An 18,441-nucleotide genomic window follows, 5' to 3' on the forward strand; every position below is an offset into this window, starting at 1 on the left:
TCGTATAAAGATACGTAAGCCAGTGCAATCTTATACGCTCTCTCCCTCTCTGCCCAATGTGCCATGGCCATGGAAGAGCGACGTTGCCTTGGAATACAATTATATCTGATACACAGAATTATCACTCACACATTGCCGGTTCTCCTTTGGGGTATCTTTTGTCAATGTATATTTGCACATACAGTGTGAAATTTGTCCTCGGCATTTACCCGTCTTATATAACAATGTTAGGAGCTTTGTGCGCTATCAGTGATAGCACTCGGGGAGCAGTTATGGGTTAAGTGTCCTGCTCAGGGACCCTTATCACATTACTCCATTGATCTCGTAAGAATAATTTTGTAAATCTGCAGGAGGATAAAGTGGGTATTGAAGATAATTTGAAATGGCAGAAAAGTGAGTTAGACAGGAATTAGAGGGCCAATACAGGTAGAAATGTCATGATCCAACGAATCCAAGGGACTTTGACTCATAGTTCAAAACGTAGAGTATATATATATATACATATATATATATATATATATATATACGCGACAAAACACGCGACGAAACGCGCGTGGGTCGCAAATACCTTTGCCTGCGCACTTCACTGGGTATGGACTTGTATATATAACTGATAACATTGCTATAGCGATTGCTCAGTAACAGGGGTCTCCCTGTTTCTTCAGTTCTTTAGTGAGCAGAAAATACATTTTCAAGTGGGTTGCCAATTTTATCCAATCAACAGAATTGTCAACTTAAATTTTATAGTTCCAATTTTGTCTATTGTCCATTTAACACTTTCAACAAGAAAATATCACTTGCAGCAGCTTTGAAGGTGAAAGATGTAAAGTGGGCTGTTATAGCACCAGCATGAGACCAGTCGATGTAATTATTAAGTGTGCTTACTGTATCTCTTATGGTTTGTGAGCCATAAAACCTTAAACCTTTTAAGGTTTTATGGTTTCTCACAAACCATAAACCAACCATAATCATATTGGTTTTTCCTAAGCGAGAAGTAGCATAATAAACTTCAGTGACTATAATAATGGTAATAATAGCAATAATAATAAGTGTAATAATAATAATAATAATAATAATAATAATAATAATAATACTACATGGAGTCACGATACTGTGGTTACTGTGGCAACTACACTAATAATCAAAATGCATCGGGGTGTGTGTGTGTGTGTGTGTGTGTGTGTGTGTGTGTGTGTGTGCACACTTCTGACTCAGCACATTCTCCAAGCACAAAGGTGATTAGCATCGGATATAACTTCTCTCTCTCTCTCTCTCTCTCTCTCTCTCTCTCTCTCTCTCTCTCTCTCTCTCTCTCTCTCTCTCTCTCTCTCTCTCTCTCTCTCTCTCTCTCTCTCTCTCTCTCTCTCTCTCTCTCTCTCTCTCTCTCTTTCACGATTCTTTCACTTCACCAGTTCACCCGAACTGACGTTTAAGACTTAGTCAGCAAGAATCGAAAGATAGGAGAGGAGAGGAGAGGAGAGGAGAGGAGAGGAGAGGAGAGGGGAGCTCTCCCCTCCTCTCCTCTCTCTAATTAATTTGAACAGGTCTTCAGGGAATACTTGTCCATGATTGGTTGGATTTATTGGTGGGAGAGAGGGCGAGAAAGACAAATGGAAAAATATATAGAGAGAAGGGTCTCTCTCTCTGTGTGTGTCTCTCTCTCTCTCTCTCTCTCTCTCTCTCTCCTCTCTCTCTCTCTCCTCCCACACAAACACACCACACAGCCATTCATCTGCAGTTGCTTTAGGCAATATAATGTAATAGAATGTAATCCAATAGAGCACAATAGCACATAATAGAATAGAATAAACTCACTCTTCACGGTGACTCTTGCAGTGCGACTGACCACAGTTCCCACTCCATCCAGGGAGACCAGGCACTGGTACCTTCCCTGGTCCGGATCCGGTCTCTGGTGATCCGGAAACGGCCTCTGGACCTCCTGATGTGGTCTGTTAATAGAATACAGTAGAGTAGGAAATAACATAATGTATTGGTGTAGAGCACAGTCACATAGAATAGAATACAGCAGAGTAAAATTTAATTAGATTAAATTAAAATTAAAACAGACAATAAACAAATGGTAAATGGTAAATTTATATAGCGCTTTTATCCAAAGCACTTTACATTGGTTGTGCCATTCACCCATTCATACACCGATGGCGGAGGAAACCATGCAAGGCAGCAACCCGCTCATCGAGCAATTAGGGGTTCAGCGTCTCGCTCAAGGACACTTCTCTGACACTAACACTGGGGGAGCGCCCCAGCCCGGGATCGAACTGGGAACCTTGCGGTTTTCCAGTTCACTCTACCCAGCCACTCTACCCCTGAGCCACTGCCGCCCCACTCTTTGTATTTTTTAAGGTGCATGCCTCTCAAATATAATTTCTGCCAAACATATTATCTTTACATTGAGTGAGCCCACACTGTTTCTTCAGGCACAGTATTTGTTCTAGTTAAATTATATTCTATATATTCTATTGAATGATATTCTATTAAATTATATTCTAACTCTCCTCTCCTCTCTCACCCCTCCATCCCATCCAGGGCCTGCAAACAGACCTTCTCTTTTCTTCTACACCTATTTGTGCTACTTGTGTGTGACACTGTAGTATGACGAAGTAGGGAATTAATTTACGAAAAAAACATAAAAAGTAAAAATATGGAGATAAGGGTTTCTGCCCAACAGCGACGATATAATATAACAGCATAGTGGAGATGTTTTTCCTATGGTCATCGTTAACCTTATGAGGGAAATATTAAACACATAGAAGGTCAAACATATTGGGCCCCAGCTCTAGAATTTAATGTATTCCAAATACACAGCCATAGATATAAGTCCTATCCCCGCCGCATAAAACTTCACAGCGCTGCCTGTGTACTCACCCAATAATGAATTCCTGAGACTTGGAGTCAGATATTGTCCTCTAGTTTCATATTCATTTGAAAGCTCTAGCAGAAAATGTGTGTTTAGTAAAATATCTCCACTTTTCCACAAGCTTCACACGGATGACATTCTCTCCGGGCGAGGGGCCAGAAATGAGTGCAGGACTGAACATGTCTAAACGTCCTTTGGGAAGCACAAACGTATGGGGCACACAATTGACAGGTGGTGTGATTAATTACAGTACCGCCCACACCAATCACAACGCACCTGTCTATTGTGTGCCCCATACGTTTGTGCTTCCCAAACACAGACTGTTCCCAAGGGAAGTTTTCATATGTTCAGTCCAGCAGTCATTTCGGGTCCGGCCCAAGGGTGCAGCTTCCTGTTCTGAAGTTGAGTCCATATAGGAAGTGAGTTCAAGTGACAGTTCATATGAATTGCCTGTAGTTTCGCTGTTTTACCCCTGCTGGTGTCAGAAAGAATTTCTCTCAATGCAAAGTGGGTGGTTTTTGACAAACTTTAGACTTGTTTTTCTTACCTTAATAAACACAATCATAAATACCATATGCTTCCAGTCGCTAGTTTAAAGTCTTCTTTCAATCATCATGATATGCATTTTGGTAAATTATGGTCCGATTTATTTTGAAATTGACGATAAAGTAGGTTATGCTCTAGGAGGGGCGAATGATTTGATTGACAAGCTACACAACCAATAGCATTCATTCCCCGCCCCCGCTCTTGATTGACAAGCTACCCAACCGATAGCATTCATTTAGGGATTGATTTCCGGTTGCTTTTTTGTATATATTAAAGATGGCGGATTTCAAATAGCTGAAAAATCGGCTTCATGTACGGTCTGTAGAAACCAATTGCGTCACTCTGTCCATTCATTTTTACAGTCTATGGTCCCCGTCGCTGACAGAGAATGTTGTCAGTGTAAATTTTGAAATGGATATGACACTAGAGGACAATATCTGACTCCAAGTGGCAGGAATTCATTATTGGGCGAGTACACTCTGTCTGTGAAGTTTTATGTCGCCCGGAGCAGTCTGCTAAACGGGCGGGGAGAGGACCGATCCATGGCCGTGTATTAGGAATACGTGAAATGTATGTAAGATCACAGCCATTCTAGGGCTAATTGGACCCATGAGTGAGGTTATAACCTGCAAATGAACCCTGAACTGACTGAGTTAGAAAGTATTTCATTATGCCTCGCGAGGAACTGTTCACGCCGGGATATCATATCCTATCTGTTAGATAGAATATGATGTGAAACGTAATGCAGTCATTATAATTGACGGCTGATCTTAACCGGAGGGCATGGTGATGTGATATAAAGTATTTCCCCCTGGTGATGTAATGTACTTTCCCCTGATATTATTGAGAAGCGATAAGACAGTCCTGCGAGCAGTGGTGTAAGTAACTATAAGTACATTTACTCAGGGACTGTACTTACTGTAAGTACAATTTTGAGGTATTTTTACTTTCCAATTTTCAATACTTTTACTTCTACTCGAGGCAAATATTATGCTTTTACTCCACTACAATTATTTGAAAACTTTTAATTACTAGTTACTTTGTACATTTTGATTATTATTACAAAACATTACCCACTTCAGCTCTATATAGACTTTGGCTATTTGAAAATAGCCGTTCTACAAGCTCACAACGCGTCGCATCGTGAGCTTGTAGATCTGCTATTTTCAAATGATTTATACATTTTGAAAACATGAAAGTGTACTTTCAGTACTTTAAGGCATTTTTTTCTCTATTGCTCCAACTACTGGATTGACCACCTGTTCTTCCTTCTGGATATCTCAGTAAAGGATATCACTTTTGCTACGACACTTACGTGTGGACTGAGTCTTCTGTCAGACCTTCTTGCATTTACCATCCAGCCAAGGGGACATAAGGAAGTGACAACTTCAACAGCATAACATGATTGTGACACATATCACTCATCCAAAGAGCTGTTATCTCCCTCGGCCAAGGAGGTATCAGGCTTCAGGCAAGGCTAGTCCGCTATACATACTATAACATGACAGCGTAACCTAACCCAGTGGTTCTCAACCTTTTCAGGCCGCGAACCCCCAAAATAATCATATTTGAACTGGGGACCCCCCATTTAGTTTGACTCCGTTCCACAGATAAATACATAAATAAATAAATAAATCTAACTTTCTTTTATTTGACAATTTGGCCAATGCTTTATACTAGTTTATTGATTATTTTGTTGTTGCTTTTTTTAGGTATTAAAAAAGGTCTTAAAAGTCCTTAAATTGTCACTTCACTGTCATCTGGGGACCCCCCCCCAAAATCATGTGGGGACCCACATGAAGTTAAAATATTTAACTGCTTTATTGTAATGACACTCTAAAATCTGAAAAATAATAAAACAAAGTGGAAAGTGGAAATAGTAAGAAATGTGTCGGTGACTGGTGCAGCGGTTTGATAAGACAGCCAGGGGTGAAAGCCCCTTGCCTTTGGCCATGGCAGAGATCATAAACGTCGTACCTCCTCTGGTCCCTGATCAACAGGCTCCCATTGGCCAGCTGTCTTCGCCGGTCGTCCACCAACGTTCCCAGCGGCACTCCGTCCTTCCTCCACGATATGGAGGGATTGGGTAGGTGCTGAGGAGAGGCGGAGGGAGTGGCGTTTTCCACGGAGACGCGGCAGTCCAGCCGGAAGGGGTCGCCTGGCATCACCGTGATGTCGGCCGGCCGGACCACGAACCGGACGTTGAGGAAAGGAGGATGAAGGGGCGGAGGTGAAGAAGAGGAGGGAGCAGGAGACGAAGGTGCTGAAGAAGAGAAGGTCGGTCTGCGGGCCTCTGGATGGGATGGAGGGATGAGAGAGCAGAGAGTTAGAGTATAATTTAATAGAATATCATACAACAGAATATAGAATATAATTTAGCTAGAACAAATACTGTTCCTGAGAAACAGTGTGGGCTGGCTGAAAACAATGTAAAGAAATTATATTTGAGAGGAATGCACCTTAAAAAGTACAAAAGGCTTAAAGGGATACTTCACATTTAGGGCCGGGGACACATTTAAAAAAAAATATTAAAAATAAATGAAAAAAGTTATGGAAAATTCATGGCCCCCTCACGCATTAGAGTGTCCTACTAATGTGTGAGGGGGCCATGAATTTTCCATAACTTTTTTCATTTATTTTTAATATTTTTTTTAAATGTGTCCCCGGCCCGAAAGTGAAGTATCCCTTTAAGTAGGATTAGCTTTTGAGTAGAATGTAACTTTAAAAGTATGTAATGTTTGAATAGAGTAAGCATTTGAGTGGAATGTACCTTGCAAAGTATACAAAGTTTGACAATTACTATTTGCCTTGAATGTCATTTTAAAAGCATGAATACATTGAATAGGAAAAGTATTTGAGAGCATCTTTAAAAGTATGAGACACTGAACTGGAATGACAGAAGAAAACAACGAAAGAGCTAAACTAAACAGAGTATAACATTTTTTGTTTAAATTTCACTGAGGATAAGCCCCTTGAGATGGATGCAGCATCTCGTTTTCGAGTCCTCAAAGCACAACACAAAACAAGCAAACCCCACTACGTCAGTATACTAGTAACCTTTAGAAATTATTTAAATTTAAATAAAATAACATTTAAATATTTTTTATATAAAAATAAAACAAACATGATGCCAGTATAGGATCATCTTAGAAATAAAATAGATAAGTAAATAAATACAATCAGAAACAGGAACAGCTAGATGTAAGGTGAACCAGCAAAGAAGTCTTGTAAGCATTAAAAGAATAAATTGATCTAATTGACAAGGGCAAGGGAAAGGTTGTTCCCCTCTGACGATGCTTTGAACCTAAAAGCTCCCAATGTCCTTAGAAATGCTGAGCACAATGAAAAAAATATGTTGAGTATGTCTAAGAGAATATGTTGATGTAAATGGCTCTAAAAAACTGTTTTAAGTATGTACTGTAGGAATTAAAGTAAAAACATTTGAAGATGAAAAGCAACCAATGAAAATGTCTCCCACCTTGGGGTGATAACCAGTTGAATCATACATAACACAATGATGCGTACGATAAGGACACCTCAAAACAAATCTACAAATACTATTATAGACAACATTTAAGGAATGGAGATGTATGTCCTGGTAAATTATGTAACCATAGGCCAGTACAGGAAATAACAGCTGCTGAGCAAGTTTTCTTGTTTTTAAAGTAAAATAATTAAAATAATTCATTGATCTGTACACTATTTCAAGACTGATGTTTATTTTAGTTCTAATGAAATCAATGTGAGGCTTAAAAGAAAGAATCCATTCAGAATCCAACCAAAGTCCCAGGTATGAAAATGAGTCAACAGAATTGAGGGGAGACCGATCAGCAGAATGAATAGACAATTCAGTGGATAAATGACTGAGATTATATCTAGCACCAAACAGCATGTTGCAGGACTTCAGCTGTTTGTTCAATATAAGAGTGTTATTTGAAAGCCATTCCTGGACCAAAGATAATTCTGACTGCAGAGAGCTTTGAATTTGAGCTACATTAGAGTGAGATGAGTGGATAACCGTGTCATCTGCAAATAAATGCATAGAATAAAGTGACAATGTTTTGGGAAGATCAATTAATAAAAATGTAATAAAGTAAAGGACATGCAAGCGAGCTGGAGAGTACACCGACTGAAACACAGCTGAGCATTCCCCCTTTAGTTTCAAAGAAGTTAAAAAACAGAAGTTGTAAAAAATTAATAAAAAAAACAAGCAAACCGACATGAATACTTGCCAGTGAGGATGAGTTCATGGGTTCATGAGTTCATGCCTTTATGAATTATGGATAATGTACATAACTATGTGTTCACCACTATGTCCAACTCAGTGGTACTACTGTATGCAGGCTTTTTTGAGTCAACGCCCTTGATCACTTTGAGTATGCCAATAAACATAAAGGAAAACTGGCCAAACCAGTTTTCGGGTGTCTCCCCTTTGACTGTTGGGCCTGGCCTGAGACATTATTGACTGTGTTTACATGGACCCTAACATTCCACTTATTATCCAGAATGACTCAATTTGAATAACGATGCCTTAATATGTAAACACGTCAATTGGAAGAGAATATTTCGATCTGGTCTGATCGGAAGTATTTTCACGGTTTAATCCTTTTGATATACAGATCAACAGGAAAACATCAGCATGAACTGTAAACGTTTATTCCAATCGTTTCTCTCCGGTTGGTCAGTCTCTGGTTGGAAAATCGACAGAAAAAAATAAACCACTTTGAGCATTGTCAAAAGCAATATTGCGATTAAATAGTTTGAGGCGTGTAAATGAGGATTGCTTTTATTTAATGTCCATGTAAACAGTTTAGGTTGGAATCTCTGATTGGAATGATTGTCCATGTAAACACAAGTCATTGTGAACTGGCTAAATCAGGGGTCTTCAACAGTGGGGTCCGGGACCCCTAGGGGGTTCTCGGAGTTACTACAGGGGGGCCGCCGCCAAATCTTTGTGTGATAGTATCATGTTTTTTACATGAACCACTTGAACCATAGCATCCCTATTCCGAGTGGAACATTAGCCAAAAATAGCAGATCTACAAGCTCACAACGCCTCGCGCTGCGAGACGTTGTGAGATTGTAGATCGGCTGTTTTTGTCAAAGCGGTTTGGGGTAGAGGGGGAAAAAGAGCAGACTAAGTATTGTTCAAGTGGTTAAATGTCTGAAAATACACATTAATCCAACATACACTGATGATAGTGCTGTCAAAGTCTATGACACTGTCTTAGAAATCTATGAATCGTTTTTATCTGCAGCACAATTTTACACAATATGTAGTGTGGGGGAAGACCCCTGGGCTAGATAAGGTACATGTAAACAGGAGCACGTGGTGACATACAGTACTGTAGGTGCTAAGTTATGCAGGCTCTAAGGGAGGTCCCCCCTTAAAGCTTAAAGCCTGCTTTAAGTTACTGTACTTAAATGTATAATAAATGTACAACAGCCTGCTTTAAGTTACTACAATAAATATACGATACCTGCTTTAAGTTACTGTACTTAAACGTACAATGACTGCAGCTCCCCCCTGGAGGGAGCTGAACATCAGACACTTGCAAGAAGCACTACTGTGCATATATACTGTACTGAGCATGAGTCTTAAACCACAGGGGTCCTCAGAGTTAGCACAGGGCCCACAGGGGGCCGCGCCAATGTGCGATATCAACTGTTTTATGTTTTACATCAACCACTTTAACCCTGACCTCGTGTCACCAGCCTTTCCACCGTGGAAAGGAAAACCTAGTATTCGTTCTATACTTAGCCGTGTGATCAGGTAAAAAAAAGAAGGGAAAAAAAGCTATTGTGTTCCGGTGGTTGGTTCCGGTTGGCGTCGCACTGTTTTTGTTTCCCACATAATGCAAATCAATTGGTTTAGTCTCGCTAGTCGCGCTACGAGTTAAACGAGATAAAAGATGAAGATACCAAAAGATTATTACACCAAAAGAAACTAAACAATTATACCAATTTAAACTATATAGGGAATGAATCATTTTGGAAGTGCACGGCACCGGCGGTTACGGTCGTGGGTTCCGGCCCCGCCTGATGACGTACAGTTCTTTCCCTTCCGAAAATGGTATTGATCCCAGGCTACTTTAACCCTATAGCATCCGTATTCTGGAAGGAACATTTGCTCACAACACGTTGCAGAATAGAATAGAATAGAATGGAAAAGGCATACTAGATACTAGCGTACAGTGTGGTTGAAAAGTGAATAGAAAATAATTCAACAGACTACTTTGTAATAAAATAGAATAGTATTCTGTAGAATATAGAATTTGCATATACCGGAATAGAACACATTAGTCTAATAGAATATAACACAATATAATAAAACATACAGTAGAAATAATATAGAACAGCAACAGAATAGAAAACAAGAGTACAGTAGAATAGAATCAATTAGACTGCAATATAATATGATACAGAATATAAAACTGTAGAGTTCATTAGAATGGAATGCAATAGAAAACAATATCACAGTGGAATATAATAATTATATTGAAATAGAACAGAATATAGCAGAATAGAACAGAATAGATTTGCTTAAAATAGCACAACAGCATACAATACAATAGATTACACAATTCTAGATTACATTACAATGGAACAGCATGGAACAGAATGCATGGTAGAATAGAACAGATTACAACAGAATGACATGAAGGCAAGAGAAGAGAAGAGAAGAGAAGAGAAGAGAAGAGAAGAGAAGAGAAGAGAAGAGAAGAGAAGAGAAGAGAAGAGAAGAGAAGAGAAGAGAAGAGAAGAGAAGAGAAGAGAAGAGAAGAGAAGAGAAGAGAAGAGAAGGGAACGGAACGGAAGAGAAAGGCCGTGGGGGGTGGGGCGGAACACACATGCTGCATACCAATAGACAACCTGACTGACATTGACAAGATGTTCCAGAGAGAGAGAGAGAGAGAGAGAGAGAGAGAGACGTAAAATAAAGGTAGACGCCCACCTAAATATAGGAAACAAGTACTGTATACAAATATAGGAAACAAGTGTACCTATCCAGTGGTGTAAAGTAACTAAGTACATTTACTCAAGTACTGTACTTAAGTACAATTTTGAGGTACTTTTACTTTACTGGAGTATTTCCAATTGCCTATACTTTCAATCTATTACATCTCAGAGGCAAATATTGTACCTTTACTCCTACAATTATTTGAAAACTTTAGTTACGAGTTACTTTGCAGATATAAATTATTACATTATAAAACATACATTAACCAACTTCAGCCCTATTTTATACCTAAGCTATTTGAAAATAGCCTATCTACAAGCTCTACAACGCATCGCAACGTGTTGTGAGCTTGTAGATCTGCTATTTTCAAATATTTTAGTACCTTTACTTTTGGTAATTTAAGTACATTTTGATACCAATACTTTTGTACTTTTACTCAAGTACATTTTGAATTCCGGACTTTTACTTGTAACAGAGTACTTCTACAATGCAGTATTGATACTTTTACTTAAGTAAAACATATGAGTACTTTTTCCACCACTGTACCTGTAATCTGACTGATTATTAATTATAAGGAGGTGAGCCTATACCTGAAGTAATGCCAGCTAGCCTATACCTGCTATTCATAATCGTCTCTTCAACTCCGTTACTAACAAAACTTTCCGAGAGTCAGTGAGACCGACTGCATTCCAGATGTCTTCCTGATGAATTTTAAATAGCTGTCATTAGGTTTTCATGATGATTGCCATGTTTCTTTGTGTCTTTATTTAGAACCATGGCAATCATCATGAAAACCTAATGTCATCACTATTCATCATTATCCGGCTAAATAAACTGGATAATTGATTGCAACCCTTTGTTTCCTGGTGGTTTGTAGCTCCAGTTTGAACTTTAAATCCTAACAAATGGTCCTTCGAGCCGTAAACTGAGCCACAACCACACAGTGACCACCTACCTAAAATCACGCTAAAAGTGATACAAAAGTGAGGTGTGCACGCTGTCATCCATTTGCGTTAGAGCGATTTTTTAATGACATATAATTATAATTATAGTGATTGTTATTGTGCTTATTGTGAATGGCCCTGTACTCAAATAATGTATGCAAAATAAGTATGGAAGTTTGCAATCTAATGTGAAAAATACAAATGCACAACATGTATAACATATGGGAGAGAGAGAATCACTTGAAGGACAGAGAGCAGATGACCTCATTAAACGTGTGTGTGTGTGTGTGTGTGTGTGTGTGTGTGTGTGTGTGTGTGTGTGTGTGTGTGTGTGTGTATGTGTGTGTGTGTGTGTGTGTGTGTGTGTGTGTGTGTGTGTGTGTGTGTGTGTGTGTGTGTGTGTGTGTGTGTGTGTGTGTGTGTGTGTGTGTGTGTGTGTGTGTGTGTGTGTGGCATTGCCAAAACGATTGAGCTGTCAAGGTTTAGTGATTTACTGAGAGAGACAGAAAGAGAGCGAGAGAGGGAGAGAAACAGAGAGAGAGAGAGACACACATAGGGAGAGGGAGAGAGAGAGAGAGAGAGAGAGGGTGGGGGAATGTAATTATTGGCAGGTAGCATGTGGACATTGTTTGTCTGTCTCTGTTTAAAACAAACTTTTTTGGATGGATGGGAAAAGACAAGCAGAGAAAAATAAAGCGATAAAGAAAGCGCGAAAAAATGCCTCCCGCCCAACGCTCCCTGCTGACAAGTGCCCCCCTGCTTGTAGGAACACATGCAGAGACCCCCTCCCCGCCCGGCTTCCCTCCCCCGAACACGGGCCAATTGTGTTCGTATAGACGCTCGACAAAGCCGGATGCACCGCGGTGGATTCGAACCCACCACCTCCGCGGCGGTGAGCAGATACTTTACCACTTTACCATCAACTATATGTTTTAGCAAGGTAAAATATTTCAAATCTTACGCACCAGCTGTCAGCTGGATATACAGCCTAATGGATTGCCTTTACTTTGCTCCTAGCTTAGTTAAATTAGTTTTTTCCCTGGTGGCTATAGGCATGCCTTTACTGAGAAGTTAAAGAAATGTCACCTTATTTTACTCCTCTATTCCTGTTTGAGTAGGCCTGAGGGACACTGAGGACAATGAGGAGCAGAATTTGCAGCAGCAGCAGCAGCAGCAGCCTCGCGGCCCGTCCGGGAGTTGTTGTTGTTTACTCAACACCAAAGACAAACACGGCGGTCAGCATAATGGTGTCAGCCACTGAGCTCCTCCATATCAGAACTGAGTTGAATCAATAGAAACTTTGATAAATGAACTCCTGCAATGTCAGCCTGAGCCGTACTCCAAATTGACTGACATCTAAAATTGACTCAACAGAGTAACTACTGATGTCAGTTGTTGGTCCTGGCAGCCTTAAAACCCGGTCGGCAAAGAGAAAGGCTCTCTATTACCTTTTTGACCTCGGGAATGAACCCCCACTGAGTTCCTCTTGCTGAGCAACAGACAGAATACCAAGGAAAATACATTTTGATTATACGATGTGCAGTTCAAAAGTTACAGGCCAACACATAAAGCGGCCTGGTGGCAACGTGCACAGTTCACTCTGATCAGTCCAGCTGATTTCTGAGATTAGCCACACACACACACACACACACACACACACACACACACACACACACACACACACACACACACACACACACACACACACACACACACACACACACACACACACAGTGGTGGAAAAAGGATTCACATTTCTTATGTAAGTAAAAGTAACAATACTGCAATGTGGAGATACTCTGTTACAAGTAAAAGCAAGGTATTCAAAATTTACACGTGTGTGTGTGTGTGTGTGTGTGTGTGTGTGTGTGTGTGTGTGTGTGTGTGTGTGTGTGTGTGTGTGTGTGTGTGTGTGTGTGTGTGTGTGTGTGTGTGTGTGTGTGTGTGTGTGTGTGTGTGTGTGTTAGACAGGGGCAAAAGCATAATCTCTGCCGATCCCGGCCTGGTGGAGATAGAAAATAGCACTAGGCCAAATGACTGTAATCTTTTTAGAATTGACAGCATTTGGAGGTGGAGTGATGGCCATCTGTAAGTGAAATCCTGTTTTTCTGTTTACCTGCTGTTACTATGGCATGCCCAAATGTTTTGAGTTTATTACTCTAAAGATAAATAATGGGTCTATTTTATTCCATTGTTGTAAGGGGATTTATAGACCTCCTTCAGCTGATCTACTACATCTACTATATCTAGATCTATTGATTATATGGCAGAGATAAATCAACTCTGAAATGATCAGTTTGGGAGATTTTAACATCGATTGTAACCACTTAAACCCTCTATTCTTAGTAAACAGACATGACGTACAACTATACTTGGACCACTTTCTTTCCGTCAACACAAAATCTCTTTGCCACAACACAAAATCTCTTTTATGTTTGGTTGCACTCGGTTTGTTGCGCTCTGAAATGAGCCCATCTACAAGCTCACAATGCGTAGCAGCACGACGCGTTGTGAGCTTGTAGATCGGCTATTTTCAGCAGGCAACCAAGTGTAAAATCAGCCATTACGACGCCATCAAGGCATCGCCAAAATACATGTTTGTCGACAAAATCAACTGTAGATTTAGTTGACTAAAACTAGACTAAAACAAAACCTTTTCAGATGACTAAAGTATGGCTAAAACGAAATAAAATTCTATTCAAAAGACTATGACTAAACTAAATCAAAATTTGCTGTCAAAATTAACACTGTCTACATGCTCACTACGTGTCACAACGCAACGCACCGTTGTGAAAAATAGCCGCTTGTAGATCGGCTATTTTGGTTGAATGTTACGCTCAGAGTAGGCAGGCTGGGGTTCAAGTAGTTAACTGTTGTTTCTGATTACTTAAAGCAGGTGTCTTGCATATAATAGTCTCCATTTATCTCAAATGATCAATGAATCCACCAGGCCTAATCTGAAGAAACCTTTAAGATCTACTCTAATGAATTGAACATTTTCTACAACTTTTATGGAGAGAAATTGAGGTTCAAATTGAACTTGTATTTTACAGTGTGCTTCAAATTAATTCAGTAATTAGATGAGTTCATTCATTACTACGGGATTAAGGGATGCTTTAGATGGATGGTCTAAAATCAGGAGTTGAACCTTTACAGGTTGTTTCTCCGTTCTCAGAGTTAAATTCAATTCACTTTAAAACACTGGGACATTTTAACACATTGATTGCCAAGATATTAAACATAGTTTTCTATCTCCGTGCCGGCGTATAATTACCTCAATCCGATGATATTTAAAACGCCGTGGAACCGACATTGTGTAAAAAAAAAAACACGAAAAAAGGTTCCTGTGAGTAGGTGGAAGGATCTGTGTATCCATGGGAACGACAAGTTTCCAACCGCGATCCGCCATTTTGGAGCTTTGGTCCGCTGAAAACGGGTGGTTTTCAATGAAAAAAAAAGAAACTGAGTTACAGCTGTTTTTCTGAAAATCCCATCATTGGGGCGGGTGGAAGTGACATTTTTTGGAATGATGTCACATCCAAAAAAATGAAAGAACGCATATATTCGATCTAGGCAATAAAGTGATGGATTTGAAAGAACACATATACGCGATCTAGGCAATCAATGTGTTAACATCTACTCAGGATTCAGTTTCTATGTTGCTTGATTCAATATCTAGATATTTGATATTCATTTTATCAGACACGCCTCCACTGTAACTATGAACTCCATTTTAACCATTCATTTAAAACACACGTATTTGATCAAGACAGATCTGTTAGATCTTTCGTATTCCATCCTGATTGGCTAAAATTCACATCTAAAGTTTGCAGGCGTGGCCCATTTTGAACAGAATGCCGAAATTATGAACGCAGCGTCCGATTGCGGTGAAACTTTGCACGCACATTCGCACTACGTTGAGGAACAAATGCCACCCTTTTAAGATTGCCCTATTATAGCGCCACCAGGAGGCCGATTTTTGCTAAAAAATTAAATGATATTACTCCTTCAAATGTTGTCCAAACATCACGCAAATTGGTTCACATTATCTCTATAGTCGATTTTTCATATTCCATCCTGATTAGTGAATTCCAAACATTGCTGGCCCACAATAACCTACCTGACCTGGCAGAGACTTTTTTTTTCTCCCAAATACAAATTTGAAAAACAAACGAAAAAAAATAATTGAAAAAACTCAGCTCCCTCACGCTTTAGAAGGCCAATATCAGTCTTGAATATGTTGTCCTTGAATACTATGTATTTTTTAAAGTACACATTTGACAGAGGAACTTTCAATTCTTGTTGAGTAATATTTGACCAGGAGTATTAGATACTTTGACTCAAGTAGGCCTACTGGGGTTGAGTACTTTGTCCACCAATGGTCTCAAATGTTCTGTAAATAGTTAATAAAGCAAATGATGATAACCAACAGTTGAGTCATTTGACATGAGGAGAGGAAGGGAGAGGAGAAGGCCAGAGGTTAGGAGAGGAAGAGAAAAAAGAGCAGAAGAGATGGATAGGGAGAGGAGAAGGATGAATAAATGAATGATTTATATAAGTACTGCATTAATGGAACATATTTGCATTTTCTCTCCTGTGTGTGTGTGTGTGTGTGTGTGTGTGTGTGTGTGTGTGTGTGTGTGTGTGTGTGTGTGTGTGTGTGTGTGTGTGTGTGTGTGTGTGTGATCACTGAAGCATGTCGTCAGGGGGATGGGGGTTGCCCCTGGCAACGGCACAAGAGACAGAGAGAGAGAGAGATGGAGAGAGAGAGAGAGAGAGAGAGAGAGAGAGAGAGAGAGAGAGAGAGAGATATCTCCCTGTTTAATGTCGATGGGTCAGGTAGCCGCCAGCTGGTTGGCTAACACTAGCCCAAAGCTAACTTCAACGGTCACCTGTTAAAAATGTGTCATCCAATTAGCTGAAGGCAAAGTGGGGGTCAGCCAATGACAGCATAGAGAAAGCTTGCTCATAGCATGTTATAGCATGTCACCATTGAAGCTAATGGAATATGACAAAGATATTACTGTAAGGACAAGCTGGTTAGCCGGGTGTGCTAATATATAGCCTACAGCCTAGCGGTCGGCCAATCACAGACAAGTAGCTTTCTAGCATGACATTTGCTAAACTTATGATAAGCTTATTTACAATTAGCCTTTAGCTAGCCTTTAGCTAGGTGTTAGCCAATGACAGAAGCACACATGTGGCTGATATAAATGATTATATTATATTGCAAGCCTATAGCATGACATTAATATCAACAATAGCCTAGTAAGTCTGACATTCACTAGATGGCTTTCACTTTCATTGACTTTTGATCACTCATCTCTTCAGACATAGCAATCTTTATAAACTTTACAAAACTAAAGGCTTGTTTATAATCACGCATTATGTCTTCGTTTAAATAAAAACATTTCATGTCACAAGCAACAGTGGTGGCTATAGTAGGTGGTTGCTATGGTCTAATAGGCAGTTGCTTGGATCTAATATGTATTTGCTAGGGGAAAGCGGTGGTGCTATAGGGTCTAATCAACCATCAGCCAGTTGAACAAGTACAGTGCTAAGCCTTGTGGTGTCACCATGTCAGTCTTTGGCAACGTCCAGTGTTGCCAGATTTTGCGAGAGAAACAAGCAACTGTTACACGCCCCGGGGTTGTAGCTTAGTAAACAGATTATATTTGCAGGTTCACCCATCAAACAACACAACAGGAGCTTTTAACACTAAAGGGAGGAGCAACAATACTGTTAGTGAAACACACTACAGGACATGTTTGTGAGCAGCAGTAATGGCTGCCATGAATCTGACTGCTTAGACCTAGATTCAACTACACACAACAAACTAATGCAAAATCATGACATTTCTGGCATAAAACCAAGACAAGCTTTGTTTTATATTACAAAGTGCTCATATTGAACATGTTTAATGTTCTAATACTTCATTTACCTGAACAAACAGGGAAAAACGGGAGACAAAGTCAGTTTTAGTGTTGTCTTTTCTCTCTTCCTTGTTCATCTGAAGAAAGATGTCACCTGACCACCTAAAACTACCTGTCTCACAGGCGAATTGGCCACCTTGTGGCGAAAAGTGGGATAGGTCTGTTCCTAAAATATTTAACCTCGCGTCACCAGTCTTTCCACCTCGGAGGAAAGCCTGGTATGTGTTACTAAAGACCCATATGATCCGGTCTAGGCCACGCCTACTGAAAAAAATAAAATAATAATAATCCTCTTTCCGGATTGTCGCGATCCGGTTTTGCGGTGCCGCTTTGTTTTGGTTCCCCAATCCCTATTTAAATGGAATAGAATTTCCCCGTGGGATAATACGGATAATACAGACGCTAAATAGTCTCCGGAAAGTACACTCACATTTATATTTAAAAAATAAGCTAAACTACGCCGCATCAAGGATTTTATTAGGACAGACCTATTTTGGGGTGACGTCTTTCCGGATTGTCGCGATCCGGTCACCTGATGACGCGCCTGGTGTGACGTAGGGCTACTTCCGCTCCCGAGCGGATCATAGACCCGAAAAGCTTTGCTTCCCAGGCTATAAAATATTTAGTTCCCTGCTCATTCCATTACACAATAAGGCTCTCAAAAATACAAATGTCACACAACCAGTTCTATAAAAACAAGCCCAAAATAACAGTCAAACTTTATTGTCTAATGTTGTTTTAGTGCAGTGGGTCTCAAACACTGTGTTGTAAAATGTTATTTCTTTATTTAGCAACTACCCTACCCTCTAGTCGTTACTTTTGTGTCTTACTTTTGAGATCATTGACTACCTCATAGTAGAATAAAGAACTACTACTACAACTATCAACAACAACATGTATAATCATTATTATTAGTATTAAATACTAAGTACTCTTATTATTATTAATAATAATACTTATTATTATTATTATTATTAATAATAATAATACTACAATTACTACAACTAATACTTCTACAACAACTACTGCTACTACTTACTATTTCTAGTACTACTACCACTATCCAACCAGAAAGATATTAGAGAGAAAGAACAAATATAATCCTGTGTTCTTTTCTGCCTTCATTGAAATTGGTTTAACCCATTCAATTCTGTCCACATACACACGCCGGCATGTGTGTAC

General features: G+C 39.7%; 1 protein-coding gene across 1 annotated transcript in view; it reads right to left on the bottom strand.

Moving 5' to 3' along the window:
- The window catches only part of dcc (DCC netrin 1 receptor), a gene marked incomplete at its 5' end in the record, with an annotated part of 117,141 nt that overhangs the window by 69,472 nt on the left and 29,228 nt on the right, over nt 1-18,441 (bottom strand). The window contains 2 exons of the mRNA XM_080420334.1: nt 1,816-1,949; nt 5,399-5,714. Of these exons, the coding sequence (XP_080276460.1) occupies nt 1,816-1,949; nt 5,399-5,714 (450 nt within the window). The remainder of the gene's footprint in view (nt 1-1,815; nt 1,950-5,398; nt 5,715-18,441) is intronic.

Source organism: Gymnoscopelus braueri, assembly GCF_963280865.1.
Source record: "Gymnoscopelus braueri genome assembly, chromosome: 22".
Taxonomy (NCBI): domain Eukaryota; kingdom Metazoa; phylum Chordata; class Actinopteri; order Myctophiformes; family Myctophidae; genus Gymnoscopelus; species Gymnoscopelus braueri.